General features: G+C 29.2%; 2 protein-coding genes across 2 annotated transcripts; one reads left to right on the top strand and one right to left on the bottom strand.

The window, feature by feature from the left end:
* Positions 1–891: 891 nt before the first annotated feature.
* On the bottom strand, positions 892–5546 carry LOC127278735 (contactin). Its single transcript, XM_051300571.1, has 8 exons — positions 5440–5546; positions 4273–5095; positions 3826–4204; positions 3655–3757; positions 3123–3595; positions 2780–3058; positions 2259–2708; positions 892–2199 (listed from the first exon to the last, which is right to left on the bottom strand). The coding sequence occupies exons 2-8, from the start codon at positions 5077–5079 to the stop codon at positions 1013–1015; spliced, it is 3678 nt and encodes a 1225-aa protein (XP_051156528.1). The 5' UTR covers positions 5080–5095; positions 5440–5546; the 3' UTR covers positions 892–1012.
* Positions 5547–5827: 281 nt separating this feature from the next.
* On the top strand, positions 5828–24970 carry LOC127278768 (KICSTOR complex protein SZT2-like). Its single transcript, XM_051300624.1, has 24 exons — positions 5828–6276; positions 6538–6855; positions 6936–7013; positions 7074–7479; positions 7561–7781; positions 7839–8217; positions 8278–8527; positions 8590–9327; positions 9420–9616; positions 9742–9899; positions 14601–14889; positions 15015–15200; positions 15381–15983; positions 16056–16432; positions 16501–16603; positions 16666–18689; positions 18761–19952; positions 20013–20107; positions 20188–20596; positions 20676–21057; positions 21138–21303; positions 21368–21584; positions 21661–22781; positions 23032–24970. The coding sequence occupies exons 1-24, from the start codon at positions 6256–6258 to the stop codon at positions 23158–23160; spliced, it is 10059 nt and encodes a 3352-aa protein (XP_051156581.1). The 5' UTR covers positions 5828–6255; the 3' UTR covers positions 23161–24970.
* The last annotated feature ends 22 nt before the right edge of the window (positions 24971–24992 follow it).

A 24992-nucleotide genomic window follows, 5' to 3' on the forward strand; every position in this document is an offset into this window, starting at 1 on the left:
ACTATGTGTTTAATCTGGGCACACTTGGACGGAAATTTGTTCTATTGTACATAATGATGTTTTAAACTTTAGCTCATAGATAAAGAATAAAACTTATACTAAGCGCGCTTTTCTATATTATATGACACATCATTTAAAAAAAAAAAGATTCGATAAAAATTGCATTTTCGTAGATGTGTCAGATAAATAATTACAAATTAGCAAATAGTCTGTAATTAATAATATTAAAATTTTGTAAATAAAATTTAATTTATATTTTTATATATTATATATATATGAATGAGAAAATTTTTTATGTCATGTAAAATTGTGCATTTTCCAAGAATCACAAATAAAAGTAAATTACTAATTAGAAAAATTCATTAAAATAGATTCTATAAATGAGATTCGTGAATTATCATCTAAAATTAGTAGAAAATATCTATTGTCTATTACATTTCGCTTAAAGCCAAAATTTCATATTTGTACCCTTCTTTTTTTCCATTGCATTCAAATTTCTATATATAGAAAATTCTTCTCTTCTGTTATTAAAAATACACTTTGATAAGAATTTAATGCGATCGAACAATAGCAATTAAAAATTCCTTTTTTTCACATTGTACAAATCTTTGAACTCTTGATAAAAAAAATCTCAATAGAGCGGATTATTTTAATACAAACATTTTCATGAACACAAAGTGTGATGAAATCATAATTCATTTATCTGAAAATAATTATTGTAGAATATGGAAGAAAATAATCCCATTTCAAAACTTTATACTTGTTTAAAAATTGTCTTCTCTAAAATAAAATTGAATATTTACAAAATATTAAATGTTCATAATACACAAATTGTGAATTTAAAAATCCATGAATAAAATTTGATATTTCAAAAATTCGCCAGTGGAATAAAAAAAAGGTTTCATTAAAAATACCAATTTTCCTTGGTATTTAGTTTTTATGAATAAAAATATTCAAAAATTAAATTTTTTGTTCTATCGCAAATAATTGCACGAAACTAAAAAAAAAAAACTTACCGAAATTGAAACGAAGTTATTAGAAATATGAGAGCTAATATCAATGCACTGTCGAGCATTTTTTTAGCTGCACTACTTCTAAATAATTCCTTATCACCCATTTGGAAAGTATGTGCGGGACTTGACATACGACCATCGCCTCCCAAACTGTAACCCAAAACTCGCAAATGATAAGTTTTGCCAGGATTTAAATTTGTAATTCGTGCCTCGAGATCATTGCCCGTTAAAATAATTGTATCATTTGCTCTACTCATATCTTGATCAACTTCCCAAACTCGAACTTTATATCCAATCAATGGCTCTTCATCGGGACCTGGTTGAACATAACGCCAAGTAACACGTACAGTCGATGGATTAACATCGGTAACATGAACAGCCGATGGTGGTTTTTGTGGTGCACGTCTCCATGTTCTTTCCAAAAATCGTTCACTCTCCGGTCCTTCACCAGCTGAATTATAAGCCATTACTTTAACAAAATAACGTGTATCCGGCTTAAGACCAACAACCAATGACCATGGTCTTGTTGTACGTGACAAATAATAAGTTGCCGTCTCCTCGGGTTTTAATTCAAGCCAATATTTAATTCTATGTCCAATTAATTTACCGCGAATTCTTTCGCGTGTCTGTTCAATTGGCGACCAACTAACATTGAGAGCAGTACTATTATAACCAACAGCAAACACTTGTTGCGGTGCAACTTGTGGCATATCTTCAGCGCTGAATATCGTAACTGGCTCAGATATTGGACCAGCGCCAATTTCATTGAATGATTGTATTTTAACTTCATATTCAGTGTAGAAGAATTGCGATGGAATTGAAGCGACAAATATTCCAATATTACCAAATTCACGAAGATCATTTGATTGAAATTCAGTGTCATGATTCTTACGACGCCAAAAGATTTTATAATAAATTCCCGGTCCATTTTGATCGGCGGCTGGTAATGGCTCCCATTTGATGGTGAGCTCGCCAATTTTTCCTCCACCTCCACCAACGTAACTGGGCACTTTTAATGGTTTATCAGCTGATGTACTGTGCTGTGGAGTTGGTGCCGACGGAGGACCATAACCAAGTTCATTGTAAGCCGCCACACGAAATTCATAAGTCGTAAAAGGATTTAACACATTTTCGAGGAATGCTTCTTTACGTCCATTGTGTCTATCAGCGATACTGGCTCGAATATCTAAAAGGAAAATTAAATTAATAGAGAAATTTTCTTAAAAGTTAATAATAATCACTCACTTTCGCTTATATTGAACCATGTTTGATTATAATTCGTCCTTGCGCTAACGGTATACATTAAAATTTCCTTTCCATTGAAAGCTCCATCAGTCCAACGAAGTGAAACCGAAGATTTTACAATATTCACAACTTGTACACCACCAGGTGGTCCAGGTGGACCTTCAACAAAAACGATCGTTCTACTCGAAATTCGGCTTACTGCACTCTTTACAATACACTGGTATTCACCAGCTTCAGCCATCGTTGCATTAATAATATCCAAAACTCCTCCTTCAATTACAATATGTGGATTACTCATTAAATCTTTATCTCTAATTCGCATTTGATTGTGCATCCAAATATAAGCCACATCCAACATTTCATCAATATCGGCACGACAATGTAGAGTATTATTCCATCCAACGGCTGTCACTAAACGCGGTGGTAACATTTTTATAAATCTCGGCCCACCTGAAAAATAAATAAAATAAAATAAAACAAATCTCCAAAACCAATAAAAAAATAAATAAATTCCAACATACGTAAGACAATTAATCGTCCTCGAGTTTCGTCACTTCCATATTGATTCGACGCAATACAAATATACATTCCTTCATCGTCACGTGAAACTGGACTAATTATCAAATTTCCATTTTGTAAAATTCTCCGCCTTCCTCCAGGTCCAATGACATTTCCATCTTTCTTCCAAACAAACGATGGTCGTGGCGCTGCTTCGGGATTACAAACAATCGTCACGTTTCCACCCTCCGATGAATAAGTCTCCGATTCCATTGGCAATTTTTTAAACGACGGTTTTAAAGCTATAATAAAGCAAAATTAAAAAAGAAAGTTATTATTAATAAGATTAAAATTGAATTTACTCACAAAGAACTCGTAACTGTGCAGAGGAATATTTTGTCTTCAATTGATTTGTCGCAGCGCATTGATACATAGCTTGATCTCGTTCAGGATCAACTCGTGTTATTTTCAAAACATTATCACGAAACGAATAGCGTTCTCTATCCTCAAGTGGTAAAGTATATTCATTCAATACCTCACCATTTCTATACCATTTGTAAGCGACATCAGGAATTCCAAAAGCTTCACACGTCCATGTTAAATCACCTTGAAAATCTACATGCTTATCAGTGAGTGGTATTGTAAAATTTGGCGCCGCTTGAATTGACAACATCACCGAATGATGTATCGATAAACGTCCATTTGTTGCACGACAAACATATTCTCCCTGATCTTCAACGCTCACGTGTGGTATTATCAAAACACGATTATAATGCGACCATCTCGCCGTTCTTGGTATATCGCCATTTCTCCTTGTCCAATTATAAGAAGGCACTGGACTACAAAATAAATAACATTACATTGTTATTCAAAAAAAGAAATATTTAAAAATACTCACTATCCGAATGCAACACATTCAAATCTAACTTCCTCGCCAGCTGTTGGTGCATCGGGAAAAACTTTTGGAAAACTATTCGGGAATTTTAATTCTTGAAAGGTGGCTGAAAAAAAATATTTTCATGTTAAAAAAGAATCTTAAATTAATCTTCCATTTTATCATTTCGCTTACCATGAGAATCGACTTTCAATGGAAAGAATGGACCATTTCGTCCATTATCAGATGCTGTACTTTGAACATTACAAGAATATTTTCCATGATCTATTTGTTCGAGAGCTGAAAAATAAAGTGCTCCATCGTTCGATACAAAAACACGTTGATCTTCATCGACAAAATTTGGAAAATAATCACGAGCCCAATAATATTTGACATCGGGAAAATGTTGTGGTGGATCACAATAAACAGCTTTTCCCCAATGTTGATCGCCACGTTCATCTGGTCGCTTTAAATTAAATTCCATTATATAGCCAAAGGAAAGTTCAACACTCTCTGAGCGAATCGAACCAAATTCATTCGTCGCTCGACAATGATATGAACCACGATCCCAAGTCTGGAAAAAAAATTACGTTATTACAAAATTAATAATTTCTAAATATGAAAAAAAAAAAATAATTTTACCTGATTTGGACTGAAAATAATCAATAAACCACCACTGACAGTGTAGCGACCATTTGATAATGGATCAATTTTATCAGAAACTAGTCTATCATTATCGTAATGTTCTTTAAACCATTCGTAACTTGGAGCAGGATATCCACCAGCCAAACAACTCAATGAAATATCGTTATTAATTTTCTCTTTTGAAAAATCAAAAACTGTATTCACTGGCTGTTTAATAAAATACGGTCCTCTTGGTATTTTCAGTGGATTATCGATATAAATACCGTACTGATATGTACGATCATCTTCCACTAAATTATGAAGTACTGATATTGGTGATTCACAAATATAAAGTAATTCATCGAATCCAGTGACTTTCTCAAATCCCCAACGTTTTAATCCATTACTGAAGGCATAAACAAGATAATCCCTACCATAAACCGCATCGTGTGGTTCAGGTAAAAAAGCATTTTCCATATTAATCAATTGTGAATTATCAGGTTCATTTGTCCAATAACCACCTTGAAATCTCACACCAGTGTACCATTTACGATGTTGAGGATCATTCCTCTGTAAATTGTGCAATAAAAATCCATGTTCATCCAATGAATTAATTGCCACTAAATCACTTTGATAGGCTTGACAATTTTTTCTCGCATCATCCCTTACTCTTATTGGACTCTTTATAAAACGATAACATGATTCTTGAAATCTGATCCAATGCTGCGGGCATTGATATTCAAGCTCATCATAATAATTACTTTGGGCACTTATAGTTGTTAATAATGTGATCAGAAATATGATCACAAATTGGAAGCGCTTCATTGTACTTCCCTGAACACTACAAAGGAATTAAAATTATAATTGATAAATAAATTACGAGATACAAAAGGTAAATATAGGTTATGAAAAGAATTTTAAAAAACGCAATGGTGTTTAATACAAAAAGAAAATAATATTCTAATTTATATTAGGAACTTTTTTTAACAAGTTTAATGAAATTAAAAAATAAATTAACATATTAGTCAGAAATTCCATAAGTGTGATGACAATAGGGAGGGGACAGGGAGTGGCATTATTGCCGCTCTTTCAAGTGTTTTTTTCCCCTTATTTTTAAATAATAAACAAAAACTTTATTTAAACGTTTATAAAATTGAAATCTCCATTCATTGAATGTTTATTTACCTGCTGTTATCCTCTGCAGTAACATGTAAAATGTTAACACAATTAATTATTATTAAAAACACAACCTCGCAAACACTGAATGCAACAAACACTGACTAATACGTGTGAAGTAAGCGTTGTAGCGATGATGACATCATGAACCATGGCCGCCAATCACGCAACAATGATGTCATCTTATAAAAAACATTTTTTCATTTTAAATACTACACTTTATTTAAAAAATATAAATTACACTTAAATTCTGTTTTAATTATTTTAATTTTTATTATTTAATCTAATTAAAAAATATTTTTTAAATTATTTTTTAAACAAAGGCGCGTTTTTTTTATGGTTGGCAATCTTATCGAGTGTTGATTAATCGAATGTTTACATGTGTGAAATACTAACACATATGACAGCCATGACAGCAGTGATATTGAAGAAAAATACTTCTTATCAAAAGAATAATTTATACTTTTTACCAACTTAAATCGTAGTAATCAATTAGAAGAAATTACTGTGTTTTTATTTTAATATAAGTGAAGCAATTTGCTCGCCTTACGAAATAAATATAGAATTTCTATTTTTTTAGAGGTTATGTTGTCCTTTTTAATCAAGTTTAAAAGTCATTTAAAAATCAAATAAAAATAATAAAAATTAAAAAATTGACTTTTTTCTCTATACTTGGCAAATAAATGTACTTTTTATTCTCTATTAAATTACATAAATATCAGTGCCACAATATGCTTCTAAACACAAAATATCGACTAATAACAAATATATTTTGTGTTCGATTTGTAAATAAATTAATCAATTAATTACTGTAATTAGTATATAATGGATAATCCAGCAGTTGAGGTAAGATTTAATAACCTTTCTATGTGTATATAAATTTCTTTACTAAATTGTTTTAATTAAACGTAATAAATACGATACAAAAATAACCTATAAAAAACGTTTTTACATATACGTAAAACATGTGTTTTGAAATTAATTTCATTATTTTCAACTAATTTAATTGTTAAATATTTTTTTAAATTCATCTTTTGGGTATTTTACATTTTTTCTGTTTGATTCACATTTTATTCTATTTTATCTGTTTATTTTTTTTTATTCTAGGCAAAAGTGGTCCTCGAAGCAGAAACTGTATTTCTTTTAATGAAAAAGGGTTTTCCAATATCACGTAATGTAAGAGCACAATGGAAAATTGAACATTTAGATTCAGTGGTATCAATTGAGGAACCTGTGATTGATAATGAAGAAACACCAGAATTGGAGATTGTGTCGGTGCTTCCAAAGGATAAACCCATATCCTGGAACTGTGAAAATAATCATAAATTTCTTTATCGAATATCATCATCGACTTCGATTATATTTCTTGCACATAAATACAAAATGGTCTTCAGTCTCGATCTTAGTCCATCTCTTGCGACAATAGTAAGTAATCTTATAATAAAAAAAATAAAGTAACTATTTTACTTTGCTAGAATTAATTTTAAAATTATGTTATTTTAAAGGGTATACAAAATGGTCAAGTGGTAATCGACGAAGTTTGTCTAGCTACAAAAAGATGTTTGGAAGGAATTACCAGACCGGTAAATAAAAATTTAAATTTTACAACTATGATTTATTATAAATAAATAATTTTCTTTTAGTTTTTCGCTCCTGGGAGTACAAGACTGATAAAACCAGAGATTTACGTGACTGTGATAGCACACACGCCATTTTTTGCAAATCCAGCGCAACAAGTTTTAGTTCAAGGCTGGTTAGTAACCATGGAAAATGTAGGAAGTCTTATGAATTTTATAGAAAAACAATTAAATATTCTTGAGGAAAAAGTCGCTCACGTCACGGGTGTTGTTAATCAACAATTAGAAAATTTACGAGCTGAAAATGAAAAATTGGTGGGTGGACTTTTTGAGGAGGGTGGCACAAGTGTGGGTAATAGTAACAGTAACAATATGTCAATTATGTCAATGGCCTCACCTGAAACTAGTTTTGTTAATATGCTTCGATATGGAATGCTCGCTCTTTCTCTTCTTCCCGATTACAGTTGTGCTCGTAAGTTTATTTTCAATTTTTATCATTAGTTTATTAATTAAATAATTTTTTTCGTTGTAAGTGTAAAATTTAATTTTCCAGATTTAGTTATTGTGACTGATGGAATAGTGGGAATAACAGATGCCAATGTGATGGATTCTGTAATACAACAATTGAGAGCAACAACAGTTGCCTGTAGTTTTTTACACGTGGGAAGCTCATATCATCCTCATTGTGCAAATGGTTTAGTTCCTTATGAAGATATACTCATTTTTCTCGCTACCGCAACACTTGGAACTTATTTTTCCTTCATTCCCCAAAAGGTACGTTTCAAATTTAATCTAAATAATATTTTTGTTTATTTTGTATATTAATTTTAGATACCAGTTGAGGAGACCGATTTAAATATTTATCATCGTAAATTTCTTTGTTGGCAATTGTATCGAGCAATTTGTTGTGAGAGAAATTCAACCGATTGGCATATGAAAAAATGTCTTATTCATGGCGATGATTTTCCACAATTGTTGAGAAAAAAACAAATTGACGAGAAAGTGAAATGTACATTGAGTAGTTTATTGTGTTGTCGTTTACGTGAGGGTTATTTAATTAAAAAAATGAATTTACGTGAGGAACATCTTGAAATTTGTTTTGTATTACCATGGAGAACTGATGTTTTTTTAGAATTTTACATATCTTGTCCATGGCAAAAAAGATCAATGGCAATTTGCAACACAATTACTTATACAATAACTTTAGAAGGTAATAATTTAGTTTTCATTTTTGTATTTATTATTTTACAATATTAATTTGATGTTTCAGCGACATATGAATTTTTACACGACATTACATGTTTATCGAAAAAACCCTTAAAATCTCAATATCGACAAAAAGTTGTTTCACGATTTTGGGCTGCTTTAACATCACTTACAGAAAGTGATAATATGCTCTCACACTTTAGCTGGTCTCCGGGAATTGGATGGACATGGTACAACGTTCCTGATACAATTAAAAGTGGCATGCCTGTTTTTTATTTACCCACTTATTCTTCGGTCAGCACGATTCAAATTAGGTAATTATTAAAAAGATTTATTTCTTGGGAAAACATTTTTTTTATACTAAAAATATTTTCAGCGAAGCAGCGTGTCCGCAATTTGGACAAATTTGGCAACCGGTTGTAACATTGGAACCACATCAATGGGCACGATGGATGCATTGTCAACGTATAAGATTAATTTTATGTCACGATAAACCATTACCAAAACATCTTCATCAGGCAAATCAAAGTGGACGTTTTCAATCAGTACAATATCGTCAAGCATTGGCAGCTCTCTATGGAATGTTAAAAAATTGGGCAAGTTTTGTTCTTGTCGATAATCATACATATGTGCAATTTATTTATCGTGAATTGGATAAACCACCAGTGTCATTTTCAATAATTAATGTTAATTGTCGTGCTCTTTGTGTTGTATTGAATATTGCATTTGCCGGCGGTACTGAAGGTGTTGTACGTCATAATGTTGTCACTGATTTATTGGAACGACTTGCAAAATTAACACTTCCCAGTCGACCAACTGATCTTAAGGAAATTTCATGTTGTACAATTATTCATAAATCATTGGAGAAAATTTTAATACGCTACGAACGTATGCCAAGTGATTTAAATAGCGTGAAATATTTTGATGGTACACAATTTTTACCACGTAATTCATTAATAGCAAGTGGAATTTTAACAAGTACATTGTCAACATATTTATATCATGGTCGTTGGTTGTGGTTTATTAAAAAACCATTTGTACAATCAATACCGATTATTAATCTACCGAAATTGAATATTTCTGCGATTGCCCGAATTCTCTCGACTATCACCAAGTAAGCTAATTTTTCTTAAAATTATTTTTTTTTGTTAAATAAAATTTTTAATTACATTTAATTTAATATTCGCGAGATGAATTTTTTTTCAGAATTCGTCTCTCGGAAGGATTTAATTTTGCACATTCCTCAGCGGGAATTATTAATATGGTGCGTGAAGTACAAATGAAAGGACCTGAAAATGATGCATCTCTTTATCCTTGTACTATTCAATATATTTTATTTCCTCCACATGTGCTTGTTAATCCCACAACAGAAAGAGACAGTGGTTCTGATGATACAGACGATGGTAAATTAAAAATTTGACAAGTTAAAGCAGAAAAATAATATAATTATTATAACTCTTAATTGATTATTAAAAAAATAAATATAAAAGAAGAGAGAATTTTGATATTGCTTTATGAATTGCTCTAGGCGATGGAGAAATTGGAAACGAGGATTGCGAGAATATTGGAGATTTTCAAATTATCACAGAAATTTGGGTCGAACCACAATGCGGTAATGTTCAAATTCCGTCTCAACATAAAGCGGAGTACATGCATTGTTTACAGTATCATCAATTACCAGATGCTGTGAGTATACATTTCCATTTCGTTTAATTAATTTCAATATAATTTCTTGACGAGTGGTAAATATATTTCCTCTCAGTTGGAAATTAATTTATAATTATTATTACGCTTTTCACGCTCCAAAAAGTACTTGCAATTTCACAAATTATTATTCTCGTATATTTTAAAAGAATTTATTTTTCTGGAATAATTAATTTTATCTATGAAAGTGAGAAAAAAAAACTAAAATATTTATTTTCCACAAGATTTGTTTTAGATTTTTTTCTTTTATAGTCAGGAATAATATTTTTTGTATTCAAATTTGGTTTTATAATATTAATTATTTCAAATTTTTGGAATTATTTTTCTCTTTAATTATATGAAATTCAAAATTATGAAAATTTGTTTTATTAAAAAAAAATTGATATATGGGCGCCTCAAATATATTAGAAGTGTCAAGAAACTAAACTATTTGTAAAGTTTTTTTAACCCAAGTTATCTTTGGACCAACCTGATAATGCGTGTAATCACAAATACACAAAGTTATTCTGACCAGAGGATGGTTTATATTCTGAAGTGGTTTATTTTGTCAGGTATTCTTATCTCTATGCAAACACCGACCGAAGATATTGAAGATTTTAAACTTTTAGTTTTTCCACATTATTTTAAGTCTTACTTTTATATATACTAGAATATATACAATATACTTCAATTTATATATGTTAAAATTAAAAGTTTTTAATTTTCAAAAAAAAAAATCGTGAAAATTTATCTCTTTAATTTAATTAAATTCAGTTCTTTATATGTTTCTCTTTATAAACACTTAATCATTTCAATTTCGAAAATTGATTTTTCATTGCATACAAATTATTTAAATAAATTTTTTTTTTATTTTGTAATTTGTAATTTTTAGCTTTCATTTTTTTGAATAGGAAATATTTTAATTAAAAAAATTGAGGAATTCAATTTTAAATACTTTAATAATTGAATATTATAAAACCAAAATAGAATAAATATTGTAAAGTTATTTTAGAAAAAAAAATTTTTTGTTCTTTTTTAAAATAAAAATTATCTAAAGACATATTGTAAAAAAAGTTTGAGAATTTTGAAGAAGTTTCAGTTAAAAATTGATCAACAGATTAGATAGATTAAAACAGCGTCTATTTCTAAAAAAAATGTTGATTAGATATGATAGATATATATTTGAAGTTCGTATTGTTCTGAAAAGTTAGTGTTTCTTTTCAATTAACAAATATTTCCGTGAATTTTGAAATTATATATAAATTTTTGGCAGCAGAAAAAAATTTCTTATAAAATTAAACATTTTTTCTCCTTATGCTATTTAGTAACAAAAATTTATTTAGCTAAAAATTTTATTGAATTACTTCTTCATAAAAAACAGTTTGTAGCAAACATTTAATCAATGAACAAGCTTAATATTTTATTGATAGTTTTTAATCTCATTGTTGGTAATTTATTTATAAACAAAATTCTAATGAACATGTTATGTTTTAAAAAATATTTTAGACACTTTTTCAGTCTGAAAAATAATTTTTTTTTTTCTATTCTTTTATAAAGTAAAAAAATACCTATATAAAAATATTTTATTCTTTTAAATTGATAATAATGCAAAAAGGTACGAAATAATAAAATGTGCTTAAAATTTTTTTTGTTTCGAACAATGTCATAATCGATCTTTATCTTTTTGGCTTATCTCGTCGACCGTTGTCCGATCTTAATACATTGTTATATTGAATAACTAAATTAGTCCATCAGTAAAATGATTAAATTTATTTCAAAGCTTTCAAAACTTTCGTAATAAATTGTCATAATTTATTGATTTAAATTTTATGTCTCAAAATTTTTTTAATATTACAAAAGTTGTTTGTATTTTTTCAAAAATAAGAAAGTAAAAATTAAATGAAATAGAAAAATAGAAAAAACGAAACCCAGCAAAATATGAAAGAAATATTAATTATATACTTTTTTTATATATCTTTATTAGCAAATTATACATTATTTTTATCGCTTTACCTTCGAGGCAGAAACAAGTTTCTTTTTCAAATAAAAAAAAAACACTTGCTTCAAGTGAAGAATAAAAATTAATATTTTATATAATAAGAAATTTTCTATGCAAAAATCAGACGAATTTTTCGCAAAAAAATTGATTACAATAATTATTATATTGTAATTTATTTGAAAAGAAAAATTGGGGAGATGTTTGAAATCAAAGAAAAGAAATTCTTTATTCGCGTATGAACAAACTTGGAAAAATTATTTATTGCTTGAATGGAATACAGATTGTAAATGGGATTATTTTTTTTTTTTTTTTTTTGTCAATCAGATTTGAGCGTCTTTTTTTCTCTTCGTGGAAGTAGAATTTAGACGTGTATATGTATGTTTGTTCATGTCTATCAGACAATCGTTATCATCATCGGGGTGGGGCACTCGATATCGATGGAGGACTTAGGATGGGATTCTCTATCAGTACCCTCAGGTATATATAGGGCCCATGTATATTCGGGGCCCGTTAGTGATTGTCTTACATTTTTTCGGCGAGGTTGTGGTTGTTAGGATTTTTCTTATTGTTCCTATTTTTCAAATCAATTTCAAATTTATACAGTGGCACTTCAATTTGAATTGTCATTTCTTTGGATCATCAAATAAAGGGCAAAAAAATACCTTTTTCAAGAAAAAAAAAAAAGAAAAAAAAAAACTAGATTGCACTGTGCTCGTGTTATGTAAGGTGTGAATTTATTCAGAATGTCTTTGATAAGGAGATTCCTCGAGTTTTTTGGTCACAAGCGGTAGTGTTGATAAGAAATTGCTAGTGAAACGAGCTGAAGGACTGTTTCTGAGTGATTAATTTATTTTTATTTAAAAAAAAAACCAGTGGGAAACTCAGGTGAAGTTGATTTTTGAAAAAATTTCTAAAAAGAATAATAAATTAGTAATATTTTTGTTAAAATTATTAAAATTTAAATTTTAAACTTCATTAAGTGTTCGATTGTTGACATAATTTTTTTTCAATTCTATGAAAAATAGAGCATTGTGTTAAATAAAATGGATAATTTAATTTGTTTTTATTTCAATCGGAATATTATTTTGATATTTATTAATATTTAGTTTTTATATTTTTTTTCAACAATTTATTTTATTAATAAATAGTAAATAAAAAATCTCAATTTAATTTATTCGTTTTTAATCATTTTTTTTTTTTAAAGAATTAAATTTTTTTTTACATTCTCATTTTATTTTCAATTTTGTTCGAAAATAATGTCATGTGTGGATCGTTATCTTTTTTTTCTGCAAACATTATTATTGCTCTGAAATTGTTTTATTTTACTAGAGTTTTAACGAATACCCACGACAATATTCTGTGTCAACATTCTTAGGTAAATTGATTTTGTAGATTTCAGGCAATAAGAAATTTTTATTTTCCACGAAATTATAAAAATTTATTGACCAAAAAACTAAATTGTTTTAGAAACTATTTTAAGAATGAAGAAGAATTCAATTTTTTAACTTTAAAAATTCAAAGAATAAGAAATAATATAAATATTTAAAATTTTTAGAATCAGAGAAATTAATAAACATTGAATTAATTAAGAGAGACAAATATGAACACTTAATAAAGTTTACAATTAAATTTATTTTTCATAAATTGTATTAGAAAAAGAATATTTGAAATTTTTTTTATCGTGATATAATTTTTGTAAATAATAAAAAATTTTCAGAAATATTCAATTATCTTTTTCAACAGAATTGCTGTGGGTGATTTTGATTTTCGAACAAATGGGGAAATTTTCAAAAAAAAAAAAAAAGTTTACATCTGAAAAATATTTATTGGATTTCTCAGCGCCTGACTGATCTTGAGTTGGAAGAGAGGATCTTGACAGTGAGCAATTGAGCTCTAGAAACTTGCCAGATCTAACTCTTCCAGCTCAAGATTACTTGGAAAACATTCGTCTTCCTCGCTTCTTCTTCTTCTTCTTCTTTTTCTTCTTGAATTGGAAAATTCTCGTTTAAATTTGGCAAAAAAAAGAAACAAAAAAATTAAATAAGGAGAGAAGGTGTCGCGGTTCAAGTGGAGTAGTGGTCTCTACGCTTAGATTTTAAAGCGAGATTCAACTCCTCCATCTTATTCCCGAGGCCTTAAACGACTTTTGTCATATCCAGTTGTTATCTGCCGCTTATCGACAAAATTCTTCAAATAAAACTTTGATCTCCAAGCGACGATTAGGATCTTAATTAGTATATAGCTTAATTGTATTTTTAAGGAAATTGGCCGAAAAAAATATATATTTTTTCGATTATCTTTAATTGCTGGTCTACATATTCTAATCTGTTTTAATCAATTTTTTTTTTATTTTAGATATTATAAGTTATATAAGGAAAACAAATTTTTTTTTAATAAATAAAATGTGAAATTGAAAGTTTATAAAAATTGTAATAGAAATGCATTTGGAGAAATAAATTTTCTATTTATGAAGATTGTATATATATATAATAAATATCTTGTGAAAAAAATGTATTCTTTTAATATAATAAAAAAGATTTTTTTTATTTTTCAGCACAAATGTCGAAGATTGAGAATAATATATTACCACTCGTATTTAATCTTATCCTGAATCTTATCTATAGAGAAATTTTTACCCCAATATGTTTCGCAATTTAACTTTATCACGTTCTTTTTTTTTTTTTTTTTATTTTTTTATTTTTCAGATTGCTTACATCGATGAGGAATGTATTAATGCATTATTAACCCTCGAACACTTGAGTCTCTTGAGTCAAGTGGCATCTTCAGAGAAAAATTTAGATGTTATCGCTGTTCAAGGTTATTTAAATCAAGGATTAATCACAAGATCAATTAAAAAGCCTATTTTGTCGGATTTTCCAGAAGGTCATCCCACCAATCAAGAACAAATTCATTCTGTGAATTTTCTTTTCGATACACTTAATATTTTGCCAAAATGTCAGCAAGCTGAACTTTTGTTCTCCATGTTTGATGACGGTTAGAAATTTTTATAAAATTTATTCGAGAAATGATTTAATTTCAAAAATTTTAATTCATAAATTAATTATCTGAAAATTATTATTTTTAAAAGGGGAATTTATTTTTATTTTACTATTTGTAAGGTATACACAACGACGATGTGGGAGACGATAATGCGAATCGAATACTCATTGAGGGATTTTTGGATAATATCAAACATCTTCACAATAGGGAATTAATTCTCACGGCGACAGAATCTCAAAAATTTACAGAAATGTTATTCAATCGTCCTCGAGATGAAGAATCTCATATTCCGTATTTTCATTTAAGTAAGAAAAATTTTCTTTTGAAGATTTTATATAAGTTTTACAAATTTTTTATCTATTTCTCCAAACAAATTAATAGACATATAAAATAGATTAATGAATCATTTTCGATTTAATAATTAATTTATAATTTGATTTGATGCAAAGTTTCATAAAAGGTGGATTTTTTACTTTAAATTACAGATCGAATTAGAAATAAAACATCATTTCCACAATGGAGATGTTTTGTGAAAGGTGTAAGTGTCACTCATGTGATAATAACAATTTTACCAGCAACAGAAAAAGATGTTCGATTATTGATGTATCCCGAAGAAGATGTACAAGATTCTTATTTGGGAACTGATTCAAATTTACATTATGAATCATTGAGTTCAAATTTTGATCTTCGTGATACAAATTTAACGCCAGTGCCTTATGCAAGAAGTCACAATGACAATGAAAGTTTATCTCCATTTCATAATTTCGATGATTTCAATTCAAATGTTTCGAGTCATACAAACACTGCTCATAGTACACCAAAAATGGAAGCTTTTCAAAAATTAACCGAAGAAAATACAAAACGTGGATTAATTCTTCCTATTTATGTTTATGATTGCTCATTGGCTTTATTAATTGATGCTTTAGTTGATAAATTAACATCACCACGTGCCAAAGATATTTATCGTGATTATACATTTCGAATTGGTGAACATTTTCAGGAGGAATTTATTAATTTGAAATCTGGTGGTGATACAAAACCATCGTCACCAGAACCGAAGAGCGAAGATTCTGATAATGTTTTAAATGGTGAGAATAATAAAAAATACTTTTTCCTTATTTTAAAAAAAGAACATACAATTTAAAAAAAATTGTTTACAGATCAAAAAAGTTTGATGGAACATTGCAAAATTTTGAGCCTTGCTCATTGTCGTTGTTATGTTATGGCCGTTTACAAATCATTGATTCTTCAACGTCCTTTAAATTACGAGGATATGGAAGCGGCTGTTGAGCAATGTGAAGAAAATTATATGGAAATTAATATTACCGATTATTTGCGTTCAGTTTGTAAACATCTGAGTACATCATCAGAAAATAATCCAAATACATATACGGAAAAAATTGCCTGCAATGAAATTCAACCTTTTCATAATTTAATTAAAAATAAATTCGAAAGAATAATAAATGTCTCCTTTAGACCTGTGCCAGCTCATCCAAAATTATACTATTGTCTTCCATCCTGGCAACCGGAAAGAATGGTTGGTTCCTTTTTTTAAAATCATTTTTCAAAATTTATAAAAATTTATTAAAAAGAAAAAATTTACAGAAACTTGCAGATTTACAAAATACGGACAGTGATGATGAATTGGAGGAATTTACATTTCATTCAGAGGCATTGGATTGTAAAATGAATAGTTGTACTGGAAAAGGTAAGTATTATTAGAATTTTTTTTAAATATTGGAATTTTTATTTAAAATTTTTTATTTCTAGTGAATGCAAATAGCATCAGTTGGCCAGTAGTGAATAATCATAATGAGGCAAAATTTTCCAGCAGTGAATCAACGGAATCATTTATCAGTGATCTTAATATTGATTCGGATTCAAGTAAAGATCATCCATTATTTTTGCAATTAAATTGCTCGGTTAGAAATCGTTCGAGTTTATCGAGTACACCAGTGAAACTTTTACCAACATGCGTTACAGAAATAATGCAAGATTTCGAAAATTATGAAGACTATAAAGTGACACTCGATATAATTTGTCTTTATCTTCCCAAGGAAGTATTGGAAGTGAGTATTGATTGTATTCCCGGTTTGCGTACAACATCATTTTGTAGTGCATCACCGCATGGAAGTCTTGGTACCGAGCACAGTAATAGCATTGATAATGGTACCGATTTTTCCGATGTTGAAGCAGTTCAAGCCGGTTTATCACATCTACCACATTATCAATATACAGCAATTACTAATTTAAAAGAAGAAATCGATTGGCTTCTTCAGGATGAGACGGCAACGGCACTTTTAGATAAATCATCACCAACTGAGGATTCATTGAATTTTGTTGCACGTCATGTTGCCGAATCAAATGATCGAACCAGTTGTTATACTGAAAAAGTTCTTTTACATTTTGTCTTTCCATCGGAGAATAGTGTGCCAAAATTTCTTGATGAATTAACGAAACTCGAGATTAATCGCTATTGTATACGACAAGAGGGTAATTATTTTTATTTTATCAAAAATCTCGAGCAACAAATTTATAATCCCGATTTAAGTGAACAACAAAGTGAAGAATCGGTTGAGCAAAATTGTTTAGATGATGAAATGTATCCGGATCTTCTTGAGAGACAAGAAGCTGATAGAAGAACAAAAAAACAAGATTCTGGTGATCCACCTGGTTATCTATCGGAAATTTCAAGTATTGGCGAAGGACAAATTGGAACTGATGATGGATACGATGGTGATAGTAGTGATTCAGAGGATGAATGTCAATGGTTAATTGAAATGGATCGACGACGTAAACTTTTGCCTAATTTTTGGCTTATTTTACGTGTTGAGACAACGCACGTGAATGTTTATTTTCATTGTCGTTTTTTGGAATTAGCATCAACTGAAGTGGCGCACTATCAACAAATACAAAAATTACTCGTCGCACAAATTAAAGCAATTTGTCGTCGTGTTAATCAATATCTTTTGCTACATCGTTTAAATGATACGCGACTCTGTGATCCACTACTTGAGCCCGAATCAAGTGAGGATCATAATTGGAAAGCCGATTCTTTTAGCGAGGGAAGTGGTGCAATTAGTCATAGTAATACGGGAATAAATCTAACACCAGGAATGTTTCGTTGTCCTGTCGTTTGGGAAATGCCATTTTGTCTTCATCCAAGATTAAAAACAGGTCCAGGACGTTCGGGTTTATCGAGAGGAATTAAAGCCCTTCATGCTGTACTAAATCGTCTCTCAGTGAATAATCGCAGTAATATGTTTGTCTATCGTGAAAAAACTGATAATGTTTTTTATCTTCGTCTACACGAGCAAACAAGCGATGGGAAATCATTGCAAAATAAATTGTCAGAAAGTGATGAGAGGCTTGTTGTTTCACGTAGCAGTAGTATTGCATCATTATCACAAGCGAGGGGAACGAGTCTCTTGAATGAACAAACAATTATCGATGATACAAGACCCAGGGTACGATCATTTGGCGAAAAAGAATCGGATATTTTAAATAAAACAGGCGATTCTATTGTATTGATGGTACATGGAATTTCTGAAGCTGGTCCTGAAATAAGATGTGAATTAGTTCAGGTATTACAAAATCGTTTGGATGATGCTGTACTTGAAGTTCTCTCAGTGATGCTTGCAAGAAATCCAATGTGTAAATTAACACCAGCCGATGTTCATTTTATACAAAAACCTTATCGATCACCTGAGAGTATTGTGAGACTTAGTTTTCCACCTCATTGTTTGACTCATATGTGCGCTTTGGGATATTATCTACGACAAAATGTTTTACAAGTATGTATTTTCTTTTAGTTTTAATTTTCTCAAATATCGGTAATTAATTATTTTGTCTTTTTAATTTTCAGTTTCTCTATATACCAAAACACACGGATCCAAGAGCACATTATCATTTTCAAGATTATTCACAACCGGAAAATTCTTTAAAACGAATACCAGAATCGGAAATTTTTCTCTACAATCAAAGTCAATCGAGTGGAAGTCGTGGAATTGCGTGTATCGCGATGGGAATTGTGAATACAAAAGGAGAATTAATAATAACAGAAAATAATTCATCAAAAGTATCACCATTGCCCGAATGTCCAAAAGTTGAAGATTTCGAAAGTATCGTTTCAACTTCACTGTTCGATATGAAAGTAGAATTAGAAAACAACGACAATAAAGCGTTGATTGAATTTCGTATTTGGAAGCAAGGACGAGTTAATCTTGAATCTCTTGTTCAAAAATTAAAATCTGCCGTTAGACACGCTATTTGGGATTTAGTGACGGAATATCATTTTCTACCGACACTTCTCACTGTTCCTTTAAAAGATCAAATTCAAAATTCCAATAACAGTTTGAATCGAATCGCTAACGATGAAATTATCCAAACGTCTGACATTGATCAATCAGAAAGAAAATCTGATGACATTGAAATAAAACCACTATTTGAAATTGAAATAAATCCAACGTCTAAAGGTGAAATAAATCAAGCACAAATTAATGAAACCTTAATTGATATTGAAGAAACTCAAATTTTCTCCGATGAAAAATGTGAAATTACAAATAGTTTAGATATGAAAAATTATGAATTGGGTGAAGAGGGGAAATTGCATAAAATGTATTATGGAACATTACCATTTTGGTTTCAATTTGCTTTGGAGATAAATGTACCGTCTGTTAAAAAACACATTGTCACATTGGACAGAAGACATTCACTGGCAGTTGTATTACGTGAACTTCAAAATATTATTCATAATAATGCAACGGACACATTGACAAGAACTTTTGTTCAAAATAGTCGTCAACCATTTATCAACGATGACATGGAAGAGGATCCATTGGCATTTAAAATTCTTGAAAGTGTTGATAATGTTAATAGTTCTTGGCTAAAGAAAGCACAGGAAAAGGAGAATAATGACGAATGTCTTTATCTTCCCTGTGATTTTTTTAAAGATGAACAAGGAATTTATGTTAAAAGTATTTTAGTCGCAAGAAATTTTCAACAATGGAAAGCATCTTACGCGCAGACAATTGAACCCGAAAAACTTGTGCCTAAAGGTAATTTCTCAAAAAAATATAATTAAAAATATTTATTATTACATATATTTTTTCTTTCAGATCAAAAATTACTCCAAAGATTCTATCCACTAATTTTTGAAGCTGATTTTGTACCTAGACAACGATTATTATTGGCTAAAATTCAAAGTAAAAATGTTCGTATTAATTTTTAATTCCTTTTTTTTTTTATTTGAAAAAGAAAAAATAAATAATGGAAATACAAAAATTATTTTAGATCATCATTTACATGTACAATTGGTCAAAGGAGAGATCGGAAAAATTGATAAAACAGACGACTAATTTGGGAATGTGGCTCTCATCAAGATCGACTCTCTATTCGAATATTATTATGCAAAAATTGGGAATTTTTCATCATCAGCCAATGCGAACTTACGAGCAAAGGGAGCAAAATGAAACGGCTCAATTTCAAATAACAGATTTAGAAAGTCTTGCAAAATTTCCACAAGCATCGCCTGCTAGAATGCAAACTGGAAAAAATACCTCATTTTCCTGGAGTCATTTAATGGGACAAGTAATGAGAGACGCGAAACCAAATGCTCAAAATTCACCAACAACAACCGATCCAGTGGTAAAAGCGGCTAACGATTTTCAAGAACTTCGACAGCGAGAGAAAAAGCGAAAAGGTTTTTAGAATCAAATTTTAATAATTATTAATAATTTTTTTATTATATTATTATTAAAAATAATTATCTTTCTTTTTAGAGGATCTAAACAAATTGTATTCGATATGGCAGAGCAAAAATACAGTTCCAAATATTCCAATTTCTACAGTGATACTCAATACATTTAAACAACATTCGAGAGTAATTCACTATTGTCACACGCCTTTATTATTTCTTCCCGATTGGCGTTTACAATCAGCTGCCACGAGGGATCATTCTCTAACTCCAACGTCTTCATGTATTTCTGAGAGTGCCGCCGCTCAACTAAACACGACATCTCGAAAAATGAAAGATACCGATCAATCCAATCCAATAATGAATGAATGGCATCGAGAATTATGTTTCCACATGCTTTCTGAATATAAACAATATTTACAAATTCTTGGCTTCAATCCAGTTCAAACTGAAACTATTCATCGATCGTAAGAAAATTTCTTAATAATTTAATTAAAACAATTTTTTCAAATATTTAATTTTCTAATTATTTTTATTTAAAAAATAGGGAACGAGAAAATGGTCAGAATCAAATTTTTTATTTAAAAAAATCAATGCTCGGCGGTGTTCTTTTATTTGAAATTTACTTATCCGAACCATTTTTCACGGTTAAATTGCGAGTTATTGAATGCAGTCGATTGCAAGACAAAACAAACAGTGCTCTAGTCAATCAGGTAATTGATTTAAAAAAAAAATACATTTTTTATGAATAAATTAATTGTGAAATATTCTTTTCAGTTTATACTAAGTTTTATCGACGCCTGTGATGAAATTAAAATTAATATGCACTTACATTCATTTACCTACGATTTTCATCTTCGATCGATTCATTCATATCTCGCTGGAATTGGTCACAGACCACTTAAATATGGATATCATCTTACAAATTTTTTGGACGATTTCAACAAATACTACAGCAAAGCTCCAAATTATGCCAGAAATTTAGTATACAGTGGTAAGAATTCTTTTTTCTAAATATCAAATTCTAAAAAATAAATTATAAAATAAATTTTTATCAACAATTTTTCCAGGAGTTATAACAATAAATAATTTAGCAACACCAGCACGAACATTGTACTCCTATTTGTTATCACACGAAAAATCGTATGGAATGCAAGTATTCAGTATGACTGATGATTCTGATGAAGAACAAGACAGTGAATATGTTCTTGTTAAATTACAAAGTACACCTCTAATTGGTTATTGTGATTCACAGGACACAAAATTCACTGATGATTCGGACGTTGCTCTCATTGTTTCACGTCTTGATGAAAATTCCGATTTCAGTAGTAATGAAATTACACTAAAATATTATCTCATGCTGACAAGTAAACGTGAACTTTATCCAAAACGTGATTTAGAAAATAATAAACTCGGCAAATTTCGAACAGTCTACAGTGTTGGTAAATCGGTGACAAATTCACAAATTGAAAGCCCCTCAGAATCGAGTCCAGCATCAAGTACAATGCCCTCGTCAAGAAAACATTCCAAATGTGAATTTAAATCAAGCTCCAATGATCTTCAAGAACAAATTGTCAATATTTCGGATACCGAAGGAAAAAATGAGGAAAATGATAATAATTTAGTTGCTGATGATGATAATGATGATGATAATAATAATGATGATGTTCAAGCACCAACGCCACCGCCAGTTCCATCATCACCACTAACTCAAAGTATCTTAGGTGCATCATCATCGAATTTAGTTCTAATTCGTCGTGAATCAATTAATTATTTTGGTTATTATTCATCGCATGAACAAATGATGCAGCAAATGATAATGTCACAAGCACAAACGGCAAGGAAACATATAACATCAATGATTGAACAGGGTGCATTACATTGTCGAACACATTTATTGTGGAATAAATTATTAGAAAATCGAACAAGTATGTCTTATGGTGAATTTATGGAATTACGTTCACTTGCAATTGTGGAACCACTATCACAATTGGATTCAAGGCTGAGTCCACTTGTCAATCAACCAATGGCATGGTATCAAAATTTATCAAAAGTCTTGCAAAATAAATATCAGGATCATCATAAACAATTTAATACACCCGATGGAAATGTCACGCACCATCTTATTCTTCATCCAAGCTATGTTCAGGCATTTATGATGTTGACAATTGATCTTCATACATCTCGAGGGGTACGTTTCAAAATTAAAAAAAAAATATTTACTTTTTTTTTTATTACTAATGTATTTTATATTTTAATTGGTGTTGAGAATTATTTAAATTATTAATTAATAATTTTAATAATGAGTTTACGAACCAATTATTTGTCCATTTGAATTAAAATTCTTTTCAATTGGAAATTCTCTTTTTTATGACAAAAATTATAGTTTTTTTCTACAATTATTTGATTGTAAATTAATTAATAATTGTATTTTTTTATAGGAACTTTGCGCCGTCTATCGTAATTCAATCGAGAATACAAGTTCTTCTAATGTTAGTGGTATTTACAATTTGGTTGAAGGATTTGTAAACGCCTGCTGCTTTCATTTATGGATGGGATTGTATAATTAAGGGTCTATAAAAAAATTATGTTAAATTTAACCCTTCCAAAAAAAGAAATAAGATCGAAAACGATGGTACCTGAATTAAAAAAAATGCTTGCAAGAATTAGACACAGAACTATATCTATTTTATAGATGTGATCTTAATTTTATATTCTTAATTTAAAAATGCAACTGTAAATCGATACACAGTTTAGAATTGTAATTAATTTTTGTACAAAGGTAAACTTGTTTTTTTTTTTTTTTTTTTTTTGAAAAGTAATTTACTAGAAAAATTACTTTTTTCGAAAAATAAATTCCATATATATATATATATAAAATATTGTTTCTTTGAAAAAATTTTTTTTTCTTTTTTCAAATGAAAACAATCAAATTATAGATAAATGAAAAAAAAAACCAATATATAAAATATAAGAAAAATGTAATAAATAATCGAGAAAAAAAGGTCTTTTTCTTGCAAGACACTTTTGTCTATTACAAATATAGGTAATAATAATTTGTAAAATAAAATGTCAAAAATAATGTGATCGACACGTGAATTATTGTTTTATATATAAATATATACACATATATGTATATAATATACGGATGTTTTCTGTAAATAAAAAATATATTTTTTTTTCTTGTTAAATCAATCATTTTATTCCAAATATTCACGCGTGCAAAATAGTCAACTATTTAATATATATACAATTACAAAAACAAAAAATTAAATTACTAAACACCGAATTCATAATATATAACCAAGACAAACGGATTTTTTTTTCTTCCTTTTTTTAAGCACATAAATCTAAAAACTAGGAAAAAACGTAAATAACTTTTTTTTGTCCCTAATGTAACGTAAATAATATAATATATATAGTAAACGTGACAAAAATAACAGAAAAGCTAATGCAATGAAAGGCACGTGTGTAATAAATGGACGCACTAAAAATTTTTTTTTTTTTTATAAGAAATACAACATTTAGTTTTATTTGAGCGACTCCTAAGCAATAATTCCCTAACAATTTAGAAAGGAGCCTGATATAGTATGTAATGCCATTTAATGCATGTGCACTGTATTTGTTGTTATTGTTGTTGTTGTTGTTGTGTTTATATAATTGTCCTTTTTTAACTGTAAACTTTATTTCGTTAGATTTCAAGAAAAAAATTACAATTCTTTTTTTTTTTTTTGTAACATCACATTTTGAATTATTAATATTAAAATGATATCAAGTTAAGATTAACCCTATTAATTAAAAATTAGTTAGAATTATTAATACTAATAGTGTACAATCATACATTACTCTTCAAGAGAAAGAGAAAGAGAGAGAGAGAGGGGGGGGAGGTTTACAAAACAAATTAACTTTTTTTAAAAAAATTGCTTTTCTTTTTAGACATTAGGCATATATTGTTTATTATTTTTTTTTATACCTACATCCTCCCCACACTCTTTTTCACACAACATATTCATTCAGACTCCTCACAAACAAAATTCTCTGCACAGAGCATTGGAACACTTTCATCATTATCATCAAAAACTGTTATCTCACGTATAATCAGTATATTTCTAAGCAAATCGCATTACGACGTATCACCGATCGACTTAAAAGTGCAGTATATTACAACTTTCGCCCTATTTACCCCTTAAATCATTCTAAGATGCCTATCTATTTTTATTATTACATATGAAACTTGTCATTATTTATTATTTTTTTTGTTTTGTTTCCTTACAAATTACTGTACTTTTTTTTATTGATTTTCTCCTCTTCCGCGTTGTTGGGAATTATCGTTAAGCTCATCTCTCTTTCAAGATCTTTTTTTTTTTTCAACAAAATAAACTCTTAACTCCAGTAGAATCGA

Source organism: Leptopilina boulardi, unplaced genomic scaffold (assembly GCF_019393585.1).
Source record: "Leptopilina boulardi isolate dan_hultmark-lab unplaced genomic scaffold, ZJU_Lbou_2.1 LbouV2_211, whole genome shotgun sequence".
NCBI lineage: Eukaryota > Metazoa > Arthropoda > Insecta > Hymenoptera > Figitidae > Leptopilina > Leptopilina boulardi.